The sequence below is a fragment of the Rhinatrema bivittatum genome, chromosome 2 (assembly GCF_901001135.1).
Source record: "Rhinatrema bivittatum chromosome 2, aRhiBiv1.1, whole genome shotgun sequence".
Lineage (NCBI taxonomy): Eukaryota > Metazoa > Chordata > Amphibia > Gymnophiona > Rhinatrematidae > Rhinatrema > Rhinatrema bivittatum.
In genome coordinates, this window is record NC_042616.1 from 587959901 (window position 1) to 587977149 (window position 17249).

At 42.7% G+C, this 17249-nt stretch overlaps 1 protein-coding gene across 4 annotated transcripts in view; it reads left to right on the forward strand.

The window, feature by feature from the left end:
• The window catches only part of MYOM1 (myomesin 1), a 326724-nt gene that overhangs the window by 194689 nt on the left and 114786 nt on the right, over nucleotides 1-17249 (forward strand). For 2 of the 4 annotated variants that reach the window (XM_029591066.1, XM_029591068.1), the window contains 4 exons: nucleotides 601-725; nucleotides 2141-2324; nucleotides 5459-5633; nucleotides 13446-13567. In XM_029591066.1, coding sequence (XP_029446926.1) covers nucleotides 601-725; nucleotides 2141-2324; nucleotides 5459-5633; nucleotides 13446-13567 — 606 coding nt within the window. Of the gene's footprint in view, nucleotides 1-600; nucleotides 726-2140; nucleotides 2325-5458; nucleotides 5634-13445; nucleotides 13568-14841; nucleotides 15112-17249 lie in introns of all 4 variants that reach the window. The other 2 variants (XM_029591071.1, XM_029591067.1) reach the window with 2 other exon arrangements.

Genomic DNA, 17249 nt, shown 5'->3' on the forward strand with positions numbered 1-17249 from the left:
AGCACACTCTCTCTCTCTCTCTCTCTCCAACCCCCCTGTTGTTCAGGATCCCTCTGGGCCAAAATCTCCAGACTTGCGCCTCATCACTTAAAATTCACGTTGCTCGCATGCTGCCCACATACACATGTAAAGGGCCATTTTTGCACAAGCAACGCTTTTAAAATCTACCTGTTATACTTATACTGTGTATGAGTCTTCTCAAAAAGACTTCTGAATACCATACAGTGATGTAAGACAAATTTACAGAAACATGAAGTATAATATCTGCTAAGAGCACCAACAATCTTTTGCTTGGTTACATGCTTTAGTAGAGCTATGCAAGTAGAAGGGGAACAATATTTGTTGTTGGAGCTGCACTTTTGTACACACTCAATTCAATCATTGCAGAGCTGAATAATCTGCAAGGGGAGTTCTGTTTAACAAATATCCATAATGCAATGCTAAAAATGCAGAATTGCTATGAACTCCTTGGTGATTTCCACCAGTCATCTCAAAGAAGTTTCTCACAGTGGATGGGCCAATAGTAAACCTAAAAGGAAATGCAGAGGATTCTAACACATTTCTGTTATCACTGGTAGCTAAGATCTTCTTTTCCATTAGAAGGTGTTGTTCCTGGCCCACCTACTGATCTCAGTGTTGCTGAAGCCACCAAAAACTATGTTGTGCTAAGCTGGAAACCTCCTGGCCTCCGTGGGCATGAGGGCATCATGTACTATGTGGAAAAGGTAAAATAATCATCAGAGTCAGCACACTGTGTTCTGTATGTCTTTCCCTGTCTGCTCTACATCTCATTCTATGAGCTTTGAATAATTTAATGTTTATCCCATGTCTAGCAAGTCAATATGACCAGTGCTTCCAACCAGAATTTGCTATTTATTACATTTACAGCTCATTTCATCAGTGATTTTTCCAACCAGTATAAGATCAGAGAAAATTTGTTGAATGTAAATAGAATTTTTGCAATTTGAAAATGTGAATTTACGTTTACTAAATAGTCGCACTGTTCTCTTATCTACTATTTATTATACTCTACATTTCATGGACTGTGGTTGCTGCTTGTACCTATCACATACCACAAAAGGTAAAGCGGTCTGCATGCAATTTATCACCCACACTCCAATTAATTTTCAAGGTAATCTGCAAGTACACATTAATTTAAATTCTAATCATGTTTTACAAAATATACTTATATCATGCCAAATTGTGAGATTCATTCACCAACATTCATGTTGGCCCCAGGATGAATATCAGAAAAAAACAAATAGCAACTGTGATAAACACAGATGTAACCTCCACCCCACCTCCTCACATGTCCTCACTGCAAAGGAAGGGCATCTTTGCATGCTTTCTCCTCATCATGACTCAATTTTGGGAACAGTAGACATATTGTATCACAGCAATGTGGCTTCTTCCCTGAGCGAGATAGAGATTTTAGTATACAAAGACATAGCAATTTCGATAACAGAGCACACATTTCCAAGTCATAAAGCCTTTAGGCCCCACATTGGGCACCATTTTTTAATCCATCCACCCCCCCATCCCCACTTGATACCCACACTGCAAAGAGGAGCCTTTTTGCTTGGACTGCTGTGGCTTCAGTGTGAGGTCAGTTCCCCAGAAGAGGAAAAACTATACGTCAAGACCCTTGGGCTTCGGACTATTAATCACTCCTGGTCTCAAATGAAGCAGCTATACTTCACATTACTTCCACACTTCAACTTACAGGTCATCACTTGTATCTCAGTGCTATATAAAACATATCAAACAGAAAAGAGAGAGCCCACACTAAATATATAAACAATATAAAGTATGTATAGAACAGAAGACAAAAATCAAATAAAAATTAAACCCTTAGCCGCCTTCTTACAGGCTAACAAGATGGCAAAGACAGTATGGTATGACTGCCCCAAATTTGGGTGATTCCAGCCTATGTAAAAAGGAAACTAAGCTAAAAGGAGTAGGATTCATGTTTTGGTTGAAATTTGCTATCCTTCCACATGTACAAGTGATATCACATATGTATTAGCAGAACCCTCACTTGCAAACAAAACCTATTGTTTTTGGAAAATATTGTTAAGTATCCACATTTTGCTGTTTATCAAAATTCCTACATCCTGTTTAATTCACATTTCTGTTGCAGTGTGTTGCAGGCACAGATAACTGGCAGAGAGTTAACACTGAGATCCCAGTAAAGTCTCCCCGTTTTGCTATTTTTGACTTAGCTGAGGGGAAATCATACAGTTTCCGTGTTAGGTCTTGTAACTCAGCTGGTGTGGGCGAGCCCTCTGAAGCCACTGAAGCTACTTTGGTAGGAGACAAACTCGGTAAGTAATTTTGTAATAATGCTGCGTTTGATAACTGTCAACTTGTGGTGCTGGTGCCATCTAACTATCAGGTCAATACAGTAACGTTGAGTTAAAGATTCCCGGTCTGTAACGTGCTGGGAGCGCACAATACAGACGAGTAAGGCCATCCAGCGATACAGTCTCCAGTTTCACGCGTCCTTAGCGCTTCCTAAACCCTTTCCTAAACCCTTTCCGCACCCAGCATGTAAATGAACGAAAAAGCTGTATAATGAAGGAATTAGCTATTCCCCTGCGATACTGTAACGGGCGCTGATATTATCTCCTCCGTAACCCGCTGTTCTGCCGCGGCCTTAACCTGCTAGTTTACAGCCTCCCCCTAGTAGGAGTTAGTGTAGTGTAGTGTAGTGTAAAAACATTGCTTACCCGCCCTGGTCCCGTCCGGTCTCCTGCAGCCCCGTCCGGTCCCCTCCTCCCGAAGCAAAAAAAAAACCAAACGAAAAAGTAGCAAGGCTCGGGCCTGCTATGGTAAGTGTAAAAAGTGTTAAAAACAAAAAACCTGTGTGTTATATAAAAAAATAAAACAATTTTAAATACCTGTCGGAGGGCCGTGGTTCCAGGCAGCCGGTGGGCGGCGGGCAGCCATCAGCGGCATCCGGTAGTCCCTTCTCCCTTCCTCCCTCCCTCCCCTGCCTGGATGAGTGCCAAAATCGCACGGGCGGGTCGGCAGCGGGGGGGGGGGGGGGCGGCAGCAGGATCCGGGAGCGGCGGGTAGGCAGCAGCGGGGTCCGGGGGGGCAGCGGCAGCGGGGTCCGGGGGGGCAGCGGCAGCAGGATCCAGGGGCGGCAGCGAGATCCGGGGAGCGAGTAGTGGCAGCGTGTTCGATCGGGCAGGCAGGTAGGAGGCAAAATAAAGATGGCCGCCTGCACGGGAAAATCGTGCAATTGGCCGCTGAAGACGTGACGTCACGACGTTTGGCGTCACGGGGTGTGACGTCACGTCTTCAGCGGCCAATTGCACGATTTTCCCGTGCAGGCGGCCATCTTTATTTTGCCACCTACCTGCCTGCCCGATCGAACACGCTGCCGCTACTCGCTCCCCGGATCTCGCTGCCGCCCCTGGATCCTGCTGCCGCTGCCCCCCCGGACCCCGCTGCCGCTGCCCCCCCGGACCCCGCTGCTGCCTACCCGCCGCTCCCGGATCCTGCTGCCGCCCCCCCGCTGCCGCCCCCCCCCCCCCCCCCCGCTGCCGACCCGCCCGTGCGATTTTGGCGCTCATCCAGGCAGGGGAGGGAGGGAGGAAGGGAGAAGGGACTACCGGATGCCGCTGATGGCTGCCCGCCGCCCACCGGCCGCCTGGACCCACGGCCCTCCGACAGGTATTTAAAATTGTTTTATTTTTTTATATAACACACAGGTTTTTTGTTTTTTACACTTTTTTACACTTCCTGGTGCCTGTCATTTCAAATGTCATTTGAAATGACAGGTACCAGCGCACCCAGGTTACTGTATAGGCGCTGTTACAGCGCCTATACAGTAAAATGGGTTGCGCGGGCATAACCCTTCCCTAACGCTTCACAGCTGCGGCATGCATTTGCATGCGATTAGAGGAGAGTATCGGGGAGTTAGTGAAGAGAACTGTGCGTGCGGGGAGGAAGGGTGCGCCTGACACTGCCGCACTGTTTTTACCGCGGCCTTACTGTATCGAGCCGTATGTACTTATAAGGCCAACCTAGTGGCTCAGTGGCAGTCATGTGACATGCCATGTGGGAGATCTGGGATTGTTTCCTGAGACCGGCATCTACTGCTCAGGCTGGCAGGGATTGGAGTGCTGCAGAGGAGAGTGTTTAGGCCCAGAATAGAGATGTCTCCCTTTGGGGGGGGTCAGGGCCTGGATTGGAGGGAGGCTTGTTTAGGGTCTGAGATTGGATCATAGAGGGTTGCTTTCATTAGAGGGAAAGATACATTTATTTTTAATTTTTAACTGCCACACTAATCAGCATTTTCACCTCAGGTTGGTTAGTATGGGGATCATCATTTTCTATAGTAGCTGAGTTACCATTATCATGGTACCTGTTAAAGGAAAATTGTGCTATGTATAGGAAAGAGCGAGTTTCAAAGCCATTTATGTGTATAAATTAGTTTTTTGAGAATTGCCTTTCCTCGATATGGCTAAAAGTATGCACATTATTCCATGGCACACATACATTTACATGTATTTGGGGGATGAATTCCATGGGGTGTATTTTGGGCCAGATCAGGAAATAATACAGAGTTCATATTTTCAAGCATATATATGTAATTCTACCCACAAAAAAAGCAGGTGCAAAAGTCCAAGAGTATTTGTACCCACGGGAAGTTTCAAAGGGGAAGTAAGTATATACTTTCTCTTTGAAACTTTGTGCAAAATCTGTGGGTAAAAAGTATCCCTGCGAATTGCACAAAAGTAGGCTGTCTGAACATGACTCCTCCCCTTAATTGGCCTAGTACAGGGATGGCCAATTCCTGTCCTCAAGAGCCACAAACAGGCCAGGTTTTCAGGATATCCACAATGAATATCCATGAGGTAGAATTGCATACAGTGGAGGCAGTCCATGTAAATCTATCTAATGCAGATTCATTGTGGATATCCTGAAAACCAGGATCATTTGTAACTCTCGAGGACTGGAGTTGGCCACCCCTGGCCTAGTACATACTGTGATAATAATGGCTGTTTTACTACACTTGTTAAAGTTGATAGGTTAACCTGATGATTTGAAAACAGCTTAGTACATTGGACCCAATAAGTTAATTATTTCCTAGTTCACCTTCTATTTCATTTCCAGTGCTCAAGCTGCTCAAGTTTTGCATCTTTTTATTCATCTGACTTTCCTGGACAGCTGTTTATCATAGCCTTCTTTCTGATCTCAAATTTAGTGAATCAACCCCTTAGTGTTTGTTGTTTCATTACCAAAGGTTCTCTATTTTTAATACAAAGAAGAGAATAAAGAACAGAGTATATGTTCTCATAACTATGCAAATCCACACGAGTCACTTCCACCCAATGGTTGGTCTCTCATTGTCCAAGTACTTCTAACAATCAAGTATTCAGCAGTGTATTTCACTGAGAGAACTCTAAGCTTACTTTTGGTCACATGTCTTTTTTTTTTCTCATAGATATACCCAAACCTCCAGGCCGTCCTGTACCAACCAGAAATACTGATACCTCAGTGGTTGTTAGTTGGGAGGAACCCAAAGATGCCAAGGAGCTGGTTGGGTACTACATTGAAGCAAGTGTATCTGGAACTGGTCAGTGGGAACCGTGCAACAATAACCCAGTAAAGGATAACAGGTAACAGAAATGCAAATATGGGGTGTTGGCTTATCTCATGTCATGCAGCAGAACATTATGGGGTAGATTTTATAAATTTGCGCGAGGGCGTACTTTTGTTCGCGCACCAGGCTCGAACAAAAGTACACTGGATTTTATAAGATACGCGCGTAGCTTATAAAATCCGGGGTCGGCACGCGCAAGGGGGTGCACATTTGTGCAACCTGCGCGCGCCGAGCCCGGCGCGTGTTGCCTGTTCCCTCCGAGGCCACTCCGAAATCGGAGCGGCCTCGGAGGGAACTTTCCTTCGCCCTCCCCCCACCTTCCCCTCCCTTCCCCTACCTAACCCACCCCCCGGGCCCTATCTAAACCCTCTCTCTACCTTTGTTGCCAGATTTACGCCTGCTGAAATTGCCTAATTCGTGATAGACAAATGCACATCTCTAATATATAATAAACTTGTGACTCCACTTCTTTAGCAGTTTCTACTTCTACTGAAAGCTCTATATTTACACTGAATTCCTTCTTTTATCCATTTTCAATCCTTCTTCACACATAGAAACATAGAAATGACGGCAGAAAAGGACCAAATGGTCCATTCAGTATGCCCAGCAAGCTTATGGTAGTATCTGCTGTACCTTACAGGTCACTCTCATACTTATCAATTTCCCAGACCATAAAAATCAGGGTCCTTGTTGGTTGCTGTCTGAGTCCAATACCCTATTACCTCTTGCTGCTGAAGCAGAGAGTAATGTTGGAGTTGCATAATAAGAGCATAAGACTTGCCAATTTAATTCTCAGCTCTTCTGAAAGTGGTTAGAATATATAGTCCCAATACTTTATCAGAACTCAGTCCCAGATTTAATACTCTTCCAGAATCCTCTTTTGATGCTTCAATACCTTATTCAGTACCTGATGGGCACCTCACTCTCCCCTTATGTAACACTTCACACAGCAGCAACAAAGTTCTTGTTAACTTTACTTTGCATCCTTTACCTTTCTTCCTCTAGTACACTTTGCTGGAATGTCTTCCTTTATATGAATCTCTCCATACTTCTGTTTCTTTCAGAATGAAAGGGGTTTGGTTTACTGAGTCCCAGGTAACCAGGACCATCAGCTCCAAGAAGAATGAAAATATTATTTAAATCCAAAAAGGGGAAAAATCAAGCAGGAAGGATGGAATAAAACTTCCTTGCCTCCAAACAGAGAGGATAGTGCAAAAAGACAGTTCATTCCAAAATGTACTTCCTCTCTATCGGGTCAGACAGCTTTATCCTCTGGAGGAGAGAAAGAAGTCTGCCAGAATCTTCCTTTACAAATGATCTAATGTAAAAGAGGTACCAAGGCTCTCACAGGGAATTCTCAAAAAATTGGTTTGAGAGAGTCCAAAACAAGCTTAAAAGCTGAATACAAATCAAAGGAAGTCTAACTCCTAAATGGGAAAACTTCCTTACTCCTTTCCCATAAATTAGGAAAAAAAAATGTAAGACAGGAGCAGAGAGCTCCTGCTTCAACAAAATCCAGTCTAAAATGCACGAGTTTAGATGGTGCTTTGGGATGATAAACAGCTAGGAGCACCATCTGCTATTCTCTCATGGGGGAGCAAAACCACAGAACCTCTCCAGATTAATGGTATACTCTTTTTAATTAGGGAAACCAAAGGTTCCCTACACCTGGATAACTTGTCCCTTAACTATATTGAAAATGTATCCAGTTAAATGGCTGTAAACTATAACAAAAACATTTTTCCCAACCACCCATTGCTGAAAAGAAGTAAAAATATTTGTCGGCTTAGTACTCAATTCCCACTCCATTCCCCTACCCACCCAATAAAAAAAAAAAATCCAGCCTGGGGGGCTGCCAACATCACCGACCGAGATGGATGCTTGACTGAAGTTCTTTCGCTCCCACTCAGCTGCATCTATTGTATAACCTAGCCATCTGCAATCCTCAGTGATTTATATCTCAGCTATACTGCTTTTACACGTCCTTGATGGCAGAGAAACAAAAACAGCAGACCTAAAACAGTTTTCTTTCGGCAAACATGCTTCAGAACTGCAGGAGGATAATGATGCTCAGGCCACGACTGACGCGGAAGGCAGAGATTCTGAAGGGGCCCCGAATTCGATTATTATCCCTTTGGGTGGCTCTGATATGCTCTCTCAGTTTGAAATACAGAACTGGTTTATAGATTTGCAACAGATTTGAAGCACGCAAGCAGGACTTGCTTGCATTGATTTCTGAGATCCGAGACGATATTGTGGCTCTGGGTGCTTGTGTTGATGATCTCGATCTGCATGTGGAAAGACAGGATGATTTCTTTCCAAAAATGATGGATTGACAGAAAGTCTTTCAAAATGAATGTGGAATTTTGGCTGAAAGCTGGAGAAAACTACTTTCGGCAGTGCAATCTACATATTCGTGGCATTCTGGAATTACCTTGTTGCGTCTGTCAGTCGCAGATAGCTGCGACCACTCTGCCTTACCTCTTTTTCTCCCCTTTCACTCTCTTTGGGCAAGATGGCTGCCTCCGGTGCCGAGTGCCGAGGGCCTCAGCATTTCCAAACCAGCATGGGAGTCCCCATCCGACATGCTCACTCCTGTGGTCTTCTAGGGCGCGAGCGCGCACATCTCCTACACTCAAATACATGTCATGGCGGGAACCTCGGTGGCGGTCCCACCGCATGACGTCAGTACCTCCAGGTATATCTAGCCTCTGCCTCTGCTACCACGTTGAGTTAGCAAAGACTTTGCTTCGCTACTCTGACTGCTCTAAGCTGCACACTTAGATGCCACTTTCACTCTAAGGGCCTCGCTCCAGCAAGAAGCTCTAGACACCTGCTCCTCGGGGATCTCTCGCTTCCAACTTCCCTTCGGGGTTCCTCACTAAAACAATCGCTCCTCGGGAATCTTTCTCTCTATTCTACTTTCAGGATATTGGACCTTTGAGTACTCGCTCCCCGAGGGCTTACCTACCTTTATATCCTGCACCACGGACCTTTGGTCCCACCATTCTACCATCAGGAAGGCGCCTTCATTCTGTGAGTACCTCTACAATCTGGTGCTCCAACTCCACCCACCAGCAGCGGCGTTACCCACACTGCAGGCTCCTGCCTATCGTGAACATCTGGGTGAGACTATACTTCTGAGCCTGTTGAACGTACTGGCACCTCGTGGATCAGTGCCTTACCTTCCTGCTTTCACCATCTATCTACAGCAGTACAATAAAGACTCTATCCATACTGTGTCTGCTATCTGTATCAGCCTATCGCAGTGGTTCCCCACAGGGCTCCTCCCCGTGGACGGAGTCATCTCCATTGCGAGATGACTCTGCCCACAATGCCACAAACACAACATACCTGAATATTCTAACTGCATGACAGTGGTATTATTTGTTTGCAAACTCTTATTTAAAACATTGGATGTCAGCTCTGTCCAAGAATCGACTTTGCAACTGGTGATAAAAATTGAAAGAGGTCACAGAGTGGCGGAAACCCAGACTGATAATAGAGCATGGGTACATTATTTTTTGTCTGCACAGCTATGCTTTAAACGTGCAACTTTATGTAGCAGCTCGCAAACAAAGTGAATGGATCTGGGAGCAGCATAAGATTCTAATTTTTAATGACTTAGCCCCTACTACTCTACGTAAGTGATTTGAACTGAAAGAAGTTACTATCGTGCTCTGAGCAGAGAACATCCGCTTTCATTGGACTTTTCCATTCAGCCTTGTTTCATGCTGAGGGCAACTCTCATTGCATCAAATCACCAGTGGAGGCCGCTGAGATCTTCAAGCATATGAATATTCCAGTTACTTTTGCTATAACCAAGATGGCTGACAGCTCTGCTAAGTCTCATGCACTCCGTGTTGGCAATGGAGTGGAAATGGTGGCTGAAGATGCCAGTCGGAAGATGAGCGACTTTCCGACTCTGGCCTAGGCTGATAATTTTACTTGCTGTATACCTGCTCTAGAACATTTGTTTTGTTGTGTTGCAATCGTCCTTTTGCATTAAGCTTTTGCAGTATTTCTCTGCTGTTTGCCTCTAATGAGCTTCTTGTTGCTAAGCTGCTCCCATTCAGGCAGGGCTGTTATTTAGTACCGTTACTGCGATGGTTAGTTTTGCTTTATTTTTTCTAAAGATGGGGAGCTTGAGCTTGGGTACATCTTTGTTTGTATGACCTAGCCCCCAAGAAAGGGGAGGTCTACCGAGAGGGTATGGTAGACTGCGAGACATTACAGGGGGTAAGTGGGTGGGAAATTCCTGCATTTCTTCTAGCTGTGGGGGCTACAATGGTAAAGTGTAACAATTCTGGGCTGTTTTAGTCTGTGCTTTTGGGTGTCCTTTCAGTTCTTGTTGTTTCTATTTTATCATGATAAATCTGTGGGTTCTTTCCCTTAACAGGTTGGTTTTATTCCCCAACGTATGGCAGCGGACAAAGTCCGCAAAATCATTGATATCATTTGGTGGATAAAGAAGGAAAAGGTTCCCTCTATACTGCTCTCTGTTGACGCAGAAAAAGCATTTGACATGGTGCATTGGCCCTTTCTCTTTAAGACACTAGAACCAATGCAATTTGGACCCTACTTTTTGCAGTGGATCCGGAAACTTTACCTTGCACCTAAGGCCTGCATCAAAGTTAATGGGTTATATGGCAGCATTTCACCATAGGTAGAGGCAAGAAAGGCCATTATACCCACTTCTTTTGCTTTATTTTTGGAGCCTTTTACATTTAAGGTTCGGGCATCCCCACAGATTACCGGCATACGGGTTGGGGATCTCCATTGAAAATTATCTCTCTTTGCCGACGATATATTGTTTACTCTTACGGATCCATATGCTACTCTGGATGGTGTCATTACTGAAATAGGCAAGTTCAAAGCGGTTTCTGGCTTTAAGATAAATTTTGATAAGTCTAAGGTCCTGAATATTACAATGGAGGAGGCTGAGAGCTGGAAAATCAAATTGAACTTCCCTTTCAAATGGACTACGCACTCCATTAAATATTTAGGAGTTCATTTGGGACCTAATGTTTGCAACCTATTTTCCTTAAATTATACTCCCTTAATAAAAACTATTGACATGGAATTGGTGAAGTGATCTAGGGAGCATTTTTCATGGTTGGGCTACATCACCATTAGTACAATGAATGTTTTGCCCCGTTTACTGTATTTGTTTATAACTATTACAATTTTTGTAATAGTCTTATAGATAGTCTTAGCTATCTTAAGACTTTGGCAGAAAAATGTCTTTGATTTTATTTGGAGTCGCAGACCCCCTCTGTTATCACAACTAGTAATGTATCAACCCAAAGTGTGAGGGGCTTCGAGGGTCCCTAACTTGGCCTGGTATTTTGCAGCCTCTCAGCTTAGGGCCTTAATGGATGTTCATAGGAGCACTTATGTGAAGCAATGGGTCATGCTTGAACAACATATGGTAGGAAAAATGCCTCTCTCTGTTCTCCCGTGGCAGCCGCAGTCTACTTGGCGACCATTATTATGTTTCCCATTTGCGCTTAACACAATGTTGCGTGTTTGGGCTCAGTGGAGATCAGTTTTGGTTGGTGCAAGATGTATTTTCATGCTTCTCACCTTTTTCACAATGTTGATTTTAAGGTTGGCATGCAGAATAGCACTTTTGTGAAATGGAACTTACAAGGTATTAAGTCCCTCCAACATCTTCTCTCCCAGGGATCTTTGTTTAGTTTTTCTAATTTGGCTGCCACATTCGATCTGCAACCCTCTTGGTGCATCACTTTTTTTACTTTTCCAGAATATTCTTCTATTCTTGAAAAAGGGAAAATCTATGTTTGAGTATTTCTGTGAGGAGGTAGATAGGAAACGGGGGCTAGTATCTAACATTTATAGTCTCCTAAATGGAATCATTAATGAACCTTATAAACATATTGCGTGGGAAAAGGACCTGGGGACAGCCATGTGTCCAGAAACCTGGGACTTAGTCTGTCTGTCAGCCAGTAAATGTTCTCTCTATACACTGTTGCAAGAGAACTGTTATAAACTTCTTTTTCATTGGCACCATATGTATCCAAATATGTCTGAGTAATGGTGGAGAGCATATGGGGGTCTTGGCACTTTATTTCATATTTGGTGGGATTGCCGAGTGGTTAACAGTTATTGGAAGCAGATTACAGACTGGGTCCAAAGTGCACTGGGCTTAGAAGTTGGACTTGATGCTGGTCTCATACTAATAAATGTGCCAGCTGTTGGGCTTAATAAATGTCAACAGCATTTATGTCAACAGGTATTTGTTGCAGCTCACTGTGAACTGGCAGCTTTCTGGAAGAGGTCGGATGTTCCTTCACTTAATGTGGTTTTACATAGATTGTGCATTAATTATCGTATGGCTTACATTATTGCTTCTCTTCATAATCAAATACTGCCTTTCCAGAATGTTTGGACACCATATGTCAATTGGTGGGATGCTATGGTTAAGCTGCTTTAATATTCTTTTACTACTTTATTAATTTTCTCGTATGACTAAAACCTCATAAAATGCTTATAGCTGGATTTGAGGGATATGTGCCGATAGTAGCCATTTTCATCATGACAATATTATGGAGATGTTCAGTTGTTTTCCTGACACCTAGAGGCAGACTTCACTAGCACCATTGACATTCTTCTGCAATTCTCGTACCCTTTACTATTGTTGCATAATATTTACTTTTTTATTTATACTGTATTTATCTTATAATGCAGGTTGTGGGTGGGGACATGGGGACACTATCTCATTCAAAGTTAACCTTGGAATGTCTGTCATTTATGTTTGCTGTGTTTTTGTGTACTCTGTACTTTTGGGAGATCCAATAAAATTTTCAATTTGAAAAAAAAAAAAATCCAGCTTCCCTACCTTTTGCTGGTTTTCAGTTTAAATGGTAATCAACCCTCTCCACCCACCTGCTATCTATATTGCACCTTACCCACCCTCCTGGACTCCCAACCTCGTTTTGGATCCCCAAAATCACTGACAGGAGTGCAGTCATCTTCCGGCCTAATTCTGACAGCAGCACTGGAAGCGTACCAGGTTGTTGTTAATGGTACACTTTCAGTGTTGTTATCAGAGCAACACTGGAGCACGTAGGAGATTACTGTTTTCCTAGCAGTAGTTTTGGGACTCTGTGTCAGAGTTGGAGAGTCTGGGAGAGTGGGGAAGGTGCAATGTAGATAGCTGAAGGGAGGGGGCAGGAGGGGATTGCCATTTAAACTGACTACTGAGAAAGGAATGGGGTGCAGCCTCAGGGCCTGTTGGATTTTTTTTAATTTGGTGGGTTGTGAGAATGGGGGTGGGGATCAGGTGCTATTTTTACTTATTTTCAGGGGTCGGAGGCTGGGGAATCGAATCTAAAGGCTCTGTTTTTTTGTTTTATTTGTCACAGTTTACTAACACTTAATCAAATATATTTTGAATATATTGGGTTAAGTGAAAAGTTGTACAGTTAAAACTTGGACAGTCAGGGTGATAGGCGTTATATTTAAATTCTGGATTTGTAAGGGTTAATTTGGAACATAGGCAGACATTCTTTTGAATATGGACCTCAAACGGGCCATTTTAATGAAACCAAACTCATATTTTTCCAGTGAAAGACTCCTCTTGTTTATCTAAACCATAGCATTATTAAATCTCATGCCAATCATGCTTTTGCCAACAAGCATACATTGGCGGATTTATAGTTCACTGGATATGCAGTCACTTTTGGCCAGGTTATTCTATGATGCACAGGTTATAAGATAAGTGTTCCCCTGATTCCAGAGATAATATGACGAGAGACTGAGGATTTTACTAATGGTTTCTGAATGTTTGCCTCCCTTTTTTTAGATTTACTTGCCATGGGCTTCACACTGGAAAGAATTACACCTTCCGAGTCAGAGCTGTTAATGCTGCTGGACTCAGTGATTACTCACAGGAATCAGAGGCTATAGAAGTCAAGGCTGCAATTGGTAAGACATTTCTCCATGTCGTAATCAGCAGAGTAAAAGAAAGAAAAGTCTTCACGATTAACTCAGTAAGCTGTTTTCATGAAAAAGTAAAAAAACATTCTGTCATGATTCTGTAATTAATGTTATTGCTTTTCAATACCATCCACATTTCCTTCCAGCTGCTGATTTTCCATAGGCTGTGTTCTACTGCTTCACAATGCTACCTCGTGGTCAGTTACTGACGCAATTTCTGTGCTCCCATACACCTTTCAGCAGCCCTGACCTCCTCATATATCAATCATGCGTCACTCTAGGAAAACCTTCTCAAGTCCACCTCATAGTCACCCTGGAGCATGGGGTGCCCATACATACCCAGCACCAGCTTATGTACAGCCATTTCATGAACTCACTGCCTGATTTGTTTGCTTTTGTTGCTTCCATACTTGAACCTGGTGTACCAGTCAGGTAGTAATACTTGTCCATAACCTTTGTAAAATTGCATTCTGCTTTCTATGTAGAAATCATTTACTGCTTATGTTTGGTTATCACTGCATGTATTGGCACAAAAAAACTAATGAAATCCATCCAGCTGGAACAAATTGGATGTTATCCAATTTTCTAATTCTACTTCTATCAATCAACCTTTTCATCTTCTACTATCGTAACCCCCTTATACCCTTATACTTCTCAACAAGTATGAAAATATACTGGGGATTCCCAGCTGACTTCAGTCCTCAGGGACAAGCTATGCAATTTCTGACATTACCCCCAAGATATTTATGGAGTTATAATTTTTATTTCTCTAAGAAAAGGTTTAGAATTTGCAGGTAGAGTAGGCCAAAACTTGGATAGGTTCATCTTCTCTCTCATCTGTTAACTCTGAAATAGAATTGAGATCCACGTAAAGTTTTTACCACCACTGCTTGCTAACAAGGTGTAAACAACAGTTGGATCTGTGGGAAATGTACTGTATTTTTTTGTCTCTGGTGCTGTAATATTAGAAAATATCCATTTTAAATCAGTTATTGTTATCATATAGAATATAATACTGAATATCACTTTTGCACCTGTACAGTGCGACAAAAGGAAACATTTATATGCTCTGAGAAGGTTGAGAGGTACAAATGTGTCTGTTCTCTCCTTTACTAATCCAAGAATTCTGTAGGTCTAGAAGAATGTGATTTATTTCTGTCTGTTCTCTGATGTTGGTGTTCATTTCTTCATTTGCCTTAATAATGAAGAAATTGGTACTTACTGTCATTAAAAATGTCCTTGTTATTTTCTGGTAATTATAGGGGGAGGAGAGACTCATGGGGTATGCCTTGACCCAAGCGATAAAGTTGATGGACTAACAGACTACCGGAAATGCTGGGAGGATATGCATGAAGCCTCTCAGCCTACACTTGCCACAGATGCTTTACTAGATTCCAGTGATACATTTAGCAGATATAATTTACCCAGTAGGTCCGGGAAGCCAGGAAGTAAAGGAGTAAGTAAAGTGAGTGAAACTGTTAAGAGTGTTCCTACTGCACCTACTCCACAGAGGGGAGCTGCTGATTTGAAAAGTAAGTGACCACCCAAGGCCCACTCCAGGCCTTTTCATCAAATCACCACACCTGATCACTTTCCATTCAGCTTTACATCTTGGATGTAGCTTCCCATCCAGTCACATAATTGTGGATGCTTCAATCATTTTTCATACCAACTTAGCCTCATGGTGTCCATATACATCCATTATGATAGGGGACCATATAGCTCCGTGCTAAGAGTAATGGATGTAGCCATTCTTTGTCTTACTCTGTGACATGAACAGAGATATACTTCTGATTTACTAATTGATTTATTTAAGCAAAACAGGCAATACATCTCCATGCATGCAATGGGTTAAAACCAGGGCTAATTTAGCTTATCCTCTTTGAGATGGAGTTATATGTTCACCGTACATTATGAGCATTCCATACATTCCATATGCTTATCCCTCATGCCATTTACTTATGTGTAGTAAAGTATCTGACATTATTTGATAGTGTAATTGAATGTCACAAATAGATCTGGTCTACAGAATAAATCTGGGCCTACAAATAAATCTGAAGAACATTTATTCAGGATATTTATTTATTTTATTTAATTTGTATACTTCCTTTCAGAGAAAAGGTTTAATGCAGTGAAGAACAATAAATAATACAAAGCACAATAAAAGAATAAAAACATAAAAAATAGGTAAAGCAAATAATATATTATAAAAAAAATATAATAAACCATCAATCATAAAACATAAATCACAATAAAATCAATCAGAATGCCATGAGAATCAAAAAACATCAGTCATTGCTCAATAAAAGCTTAATACATAATAAATGATCAGGAACAAAGCAGGAGAACAAAAACAATGAAAGATTTAAAAGACCCCCTAAAAAGAAAAATTGCTTACCTTGTAATAGGTGTTATCCCAGGACAGCAGGATGTAGTCCTCACATATGGGTGACATCAGTAATGGAGCCCTATACAGAAAAACGTCTGTCAAAGTTTTAGAAACTTTTGACTGGCACAGTGTGCCCACTGAGCATGCTCAGCATGCCATGATATTCTCAGCCACAGGGGTCTCCCTTCAGTCTTGTTTGTAGCAATGAGCGTTAGCCAAAAATAAAATAATAAAACATATCGGACCCAACTCCGCGGGGTGGCGGGTGGGTTTCATGAGGACTACATCCTGCTGTCCTGGGATAACACCTATTACAAGGTAAGCAATTTTGCTTTATCCCAGGACAAGCAGGATGCTAGTGCTCACATATGGGTGATTAGCAAGCTACAGGCTGAGTCATCTTTGTATTGGACCAACAGCTTACAACTTGTGCAACAGGCACAACAACTGGTGTACTGTTGGGAAAAATGAGGCAGCCTGAAATCACGAAAGGTTGGATGTGGAAGGAGTTGGGATCATACTGGAAACAAGTTCTTTAAGACAGATTGTCCATAGGCTGAATCTTGTCGTCCTTCCTTGTCGAGACAGTAGTGAGCCGCAAAGGTGTGAAGGGAACTCCATGTTGTGGCTTTACATATGTCAGCTATTGGCACTGAACGATAATGTGCTACTGAGGTTGACATTGCTCTTACTGAGTGAGCCTTTACTCGCCCCTGGAGAGGAAGGCATGCTTTTTGATAACAAAATTTTATAGAATCTGCAAGCCAATTAGATAGAGTTTGCTTGCCCACCGCTTTACCCAGTTTGTTTGGATCAAAAGAAACAAAGAGCTGGGTGGATTTCCTATGGGCCGTAGTGCGATCTAAATAGTACGCAAGCGCACGTTTACAGTCCAAGGTGTGTAAAGCCCTCTCTCCTTGGTGAGAGTGTGGTTTTGGGAAGAAAGTAGGCAAGATGATGGATTGATTCAAGTGGAATTCCATAACTACCTTGGGAAGAAATTTTGGGTGTGTACAGAGTACCACTCGATCATGTAGGAATTTTGTGTAGGGTGAGTATGTGACAAGTGCTTGTAACTCACTAACCCTTCTCACAGATGTGATGGCTATTAAGAAAATAGTCTTCCAAGTGAGAAATCTAACATCATAGGAATCCATGGGTTCAAAAGGAGAACGCATAAGCCTCGTTAAGACTACATTTAGGTCCCATTCTGTGACCGGTGGTTGGTGTGGGGGTTTAAGTTGAATTAAACCTCTCATAAACCTACTAACGAGGGGCTGC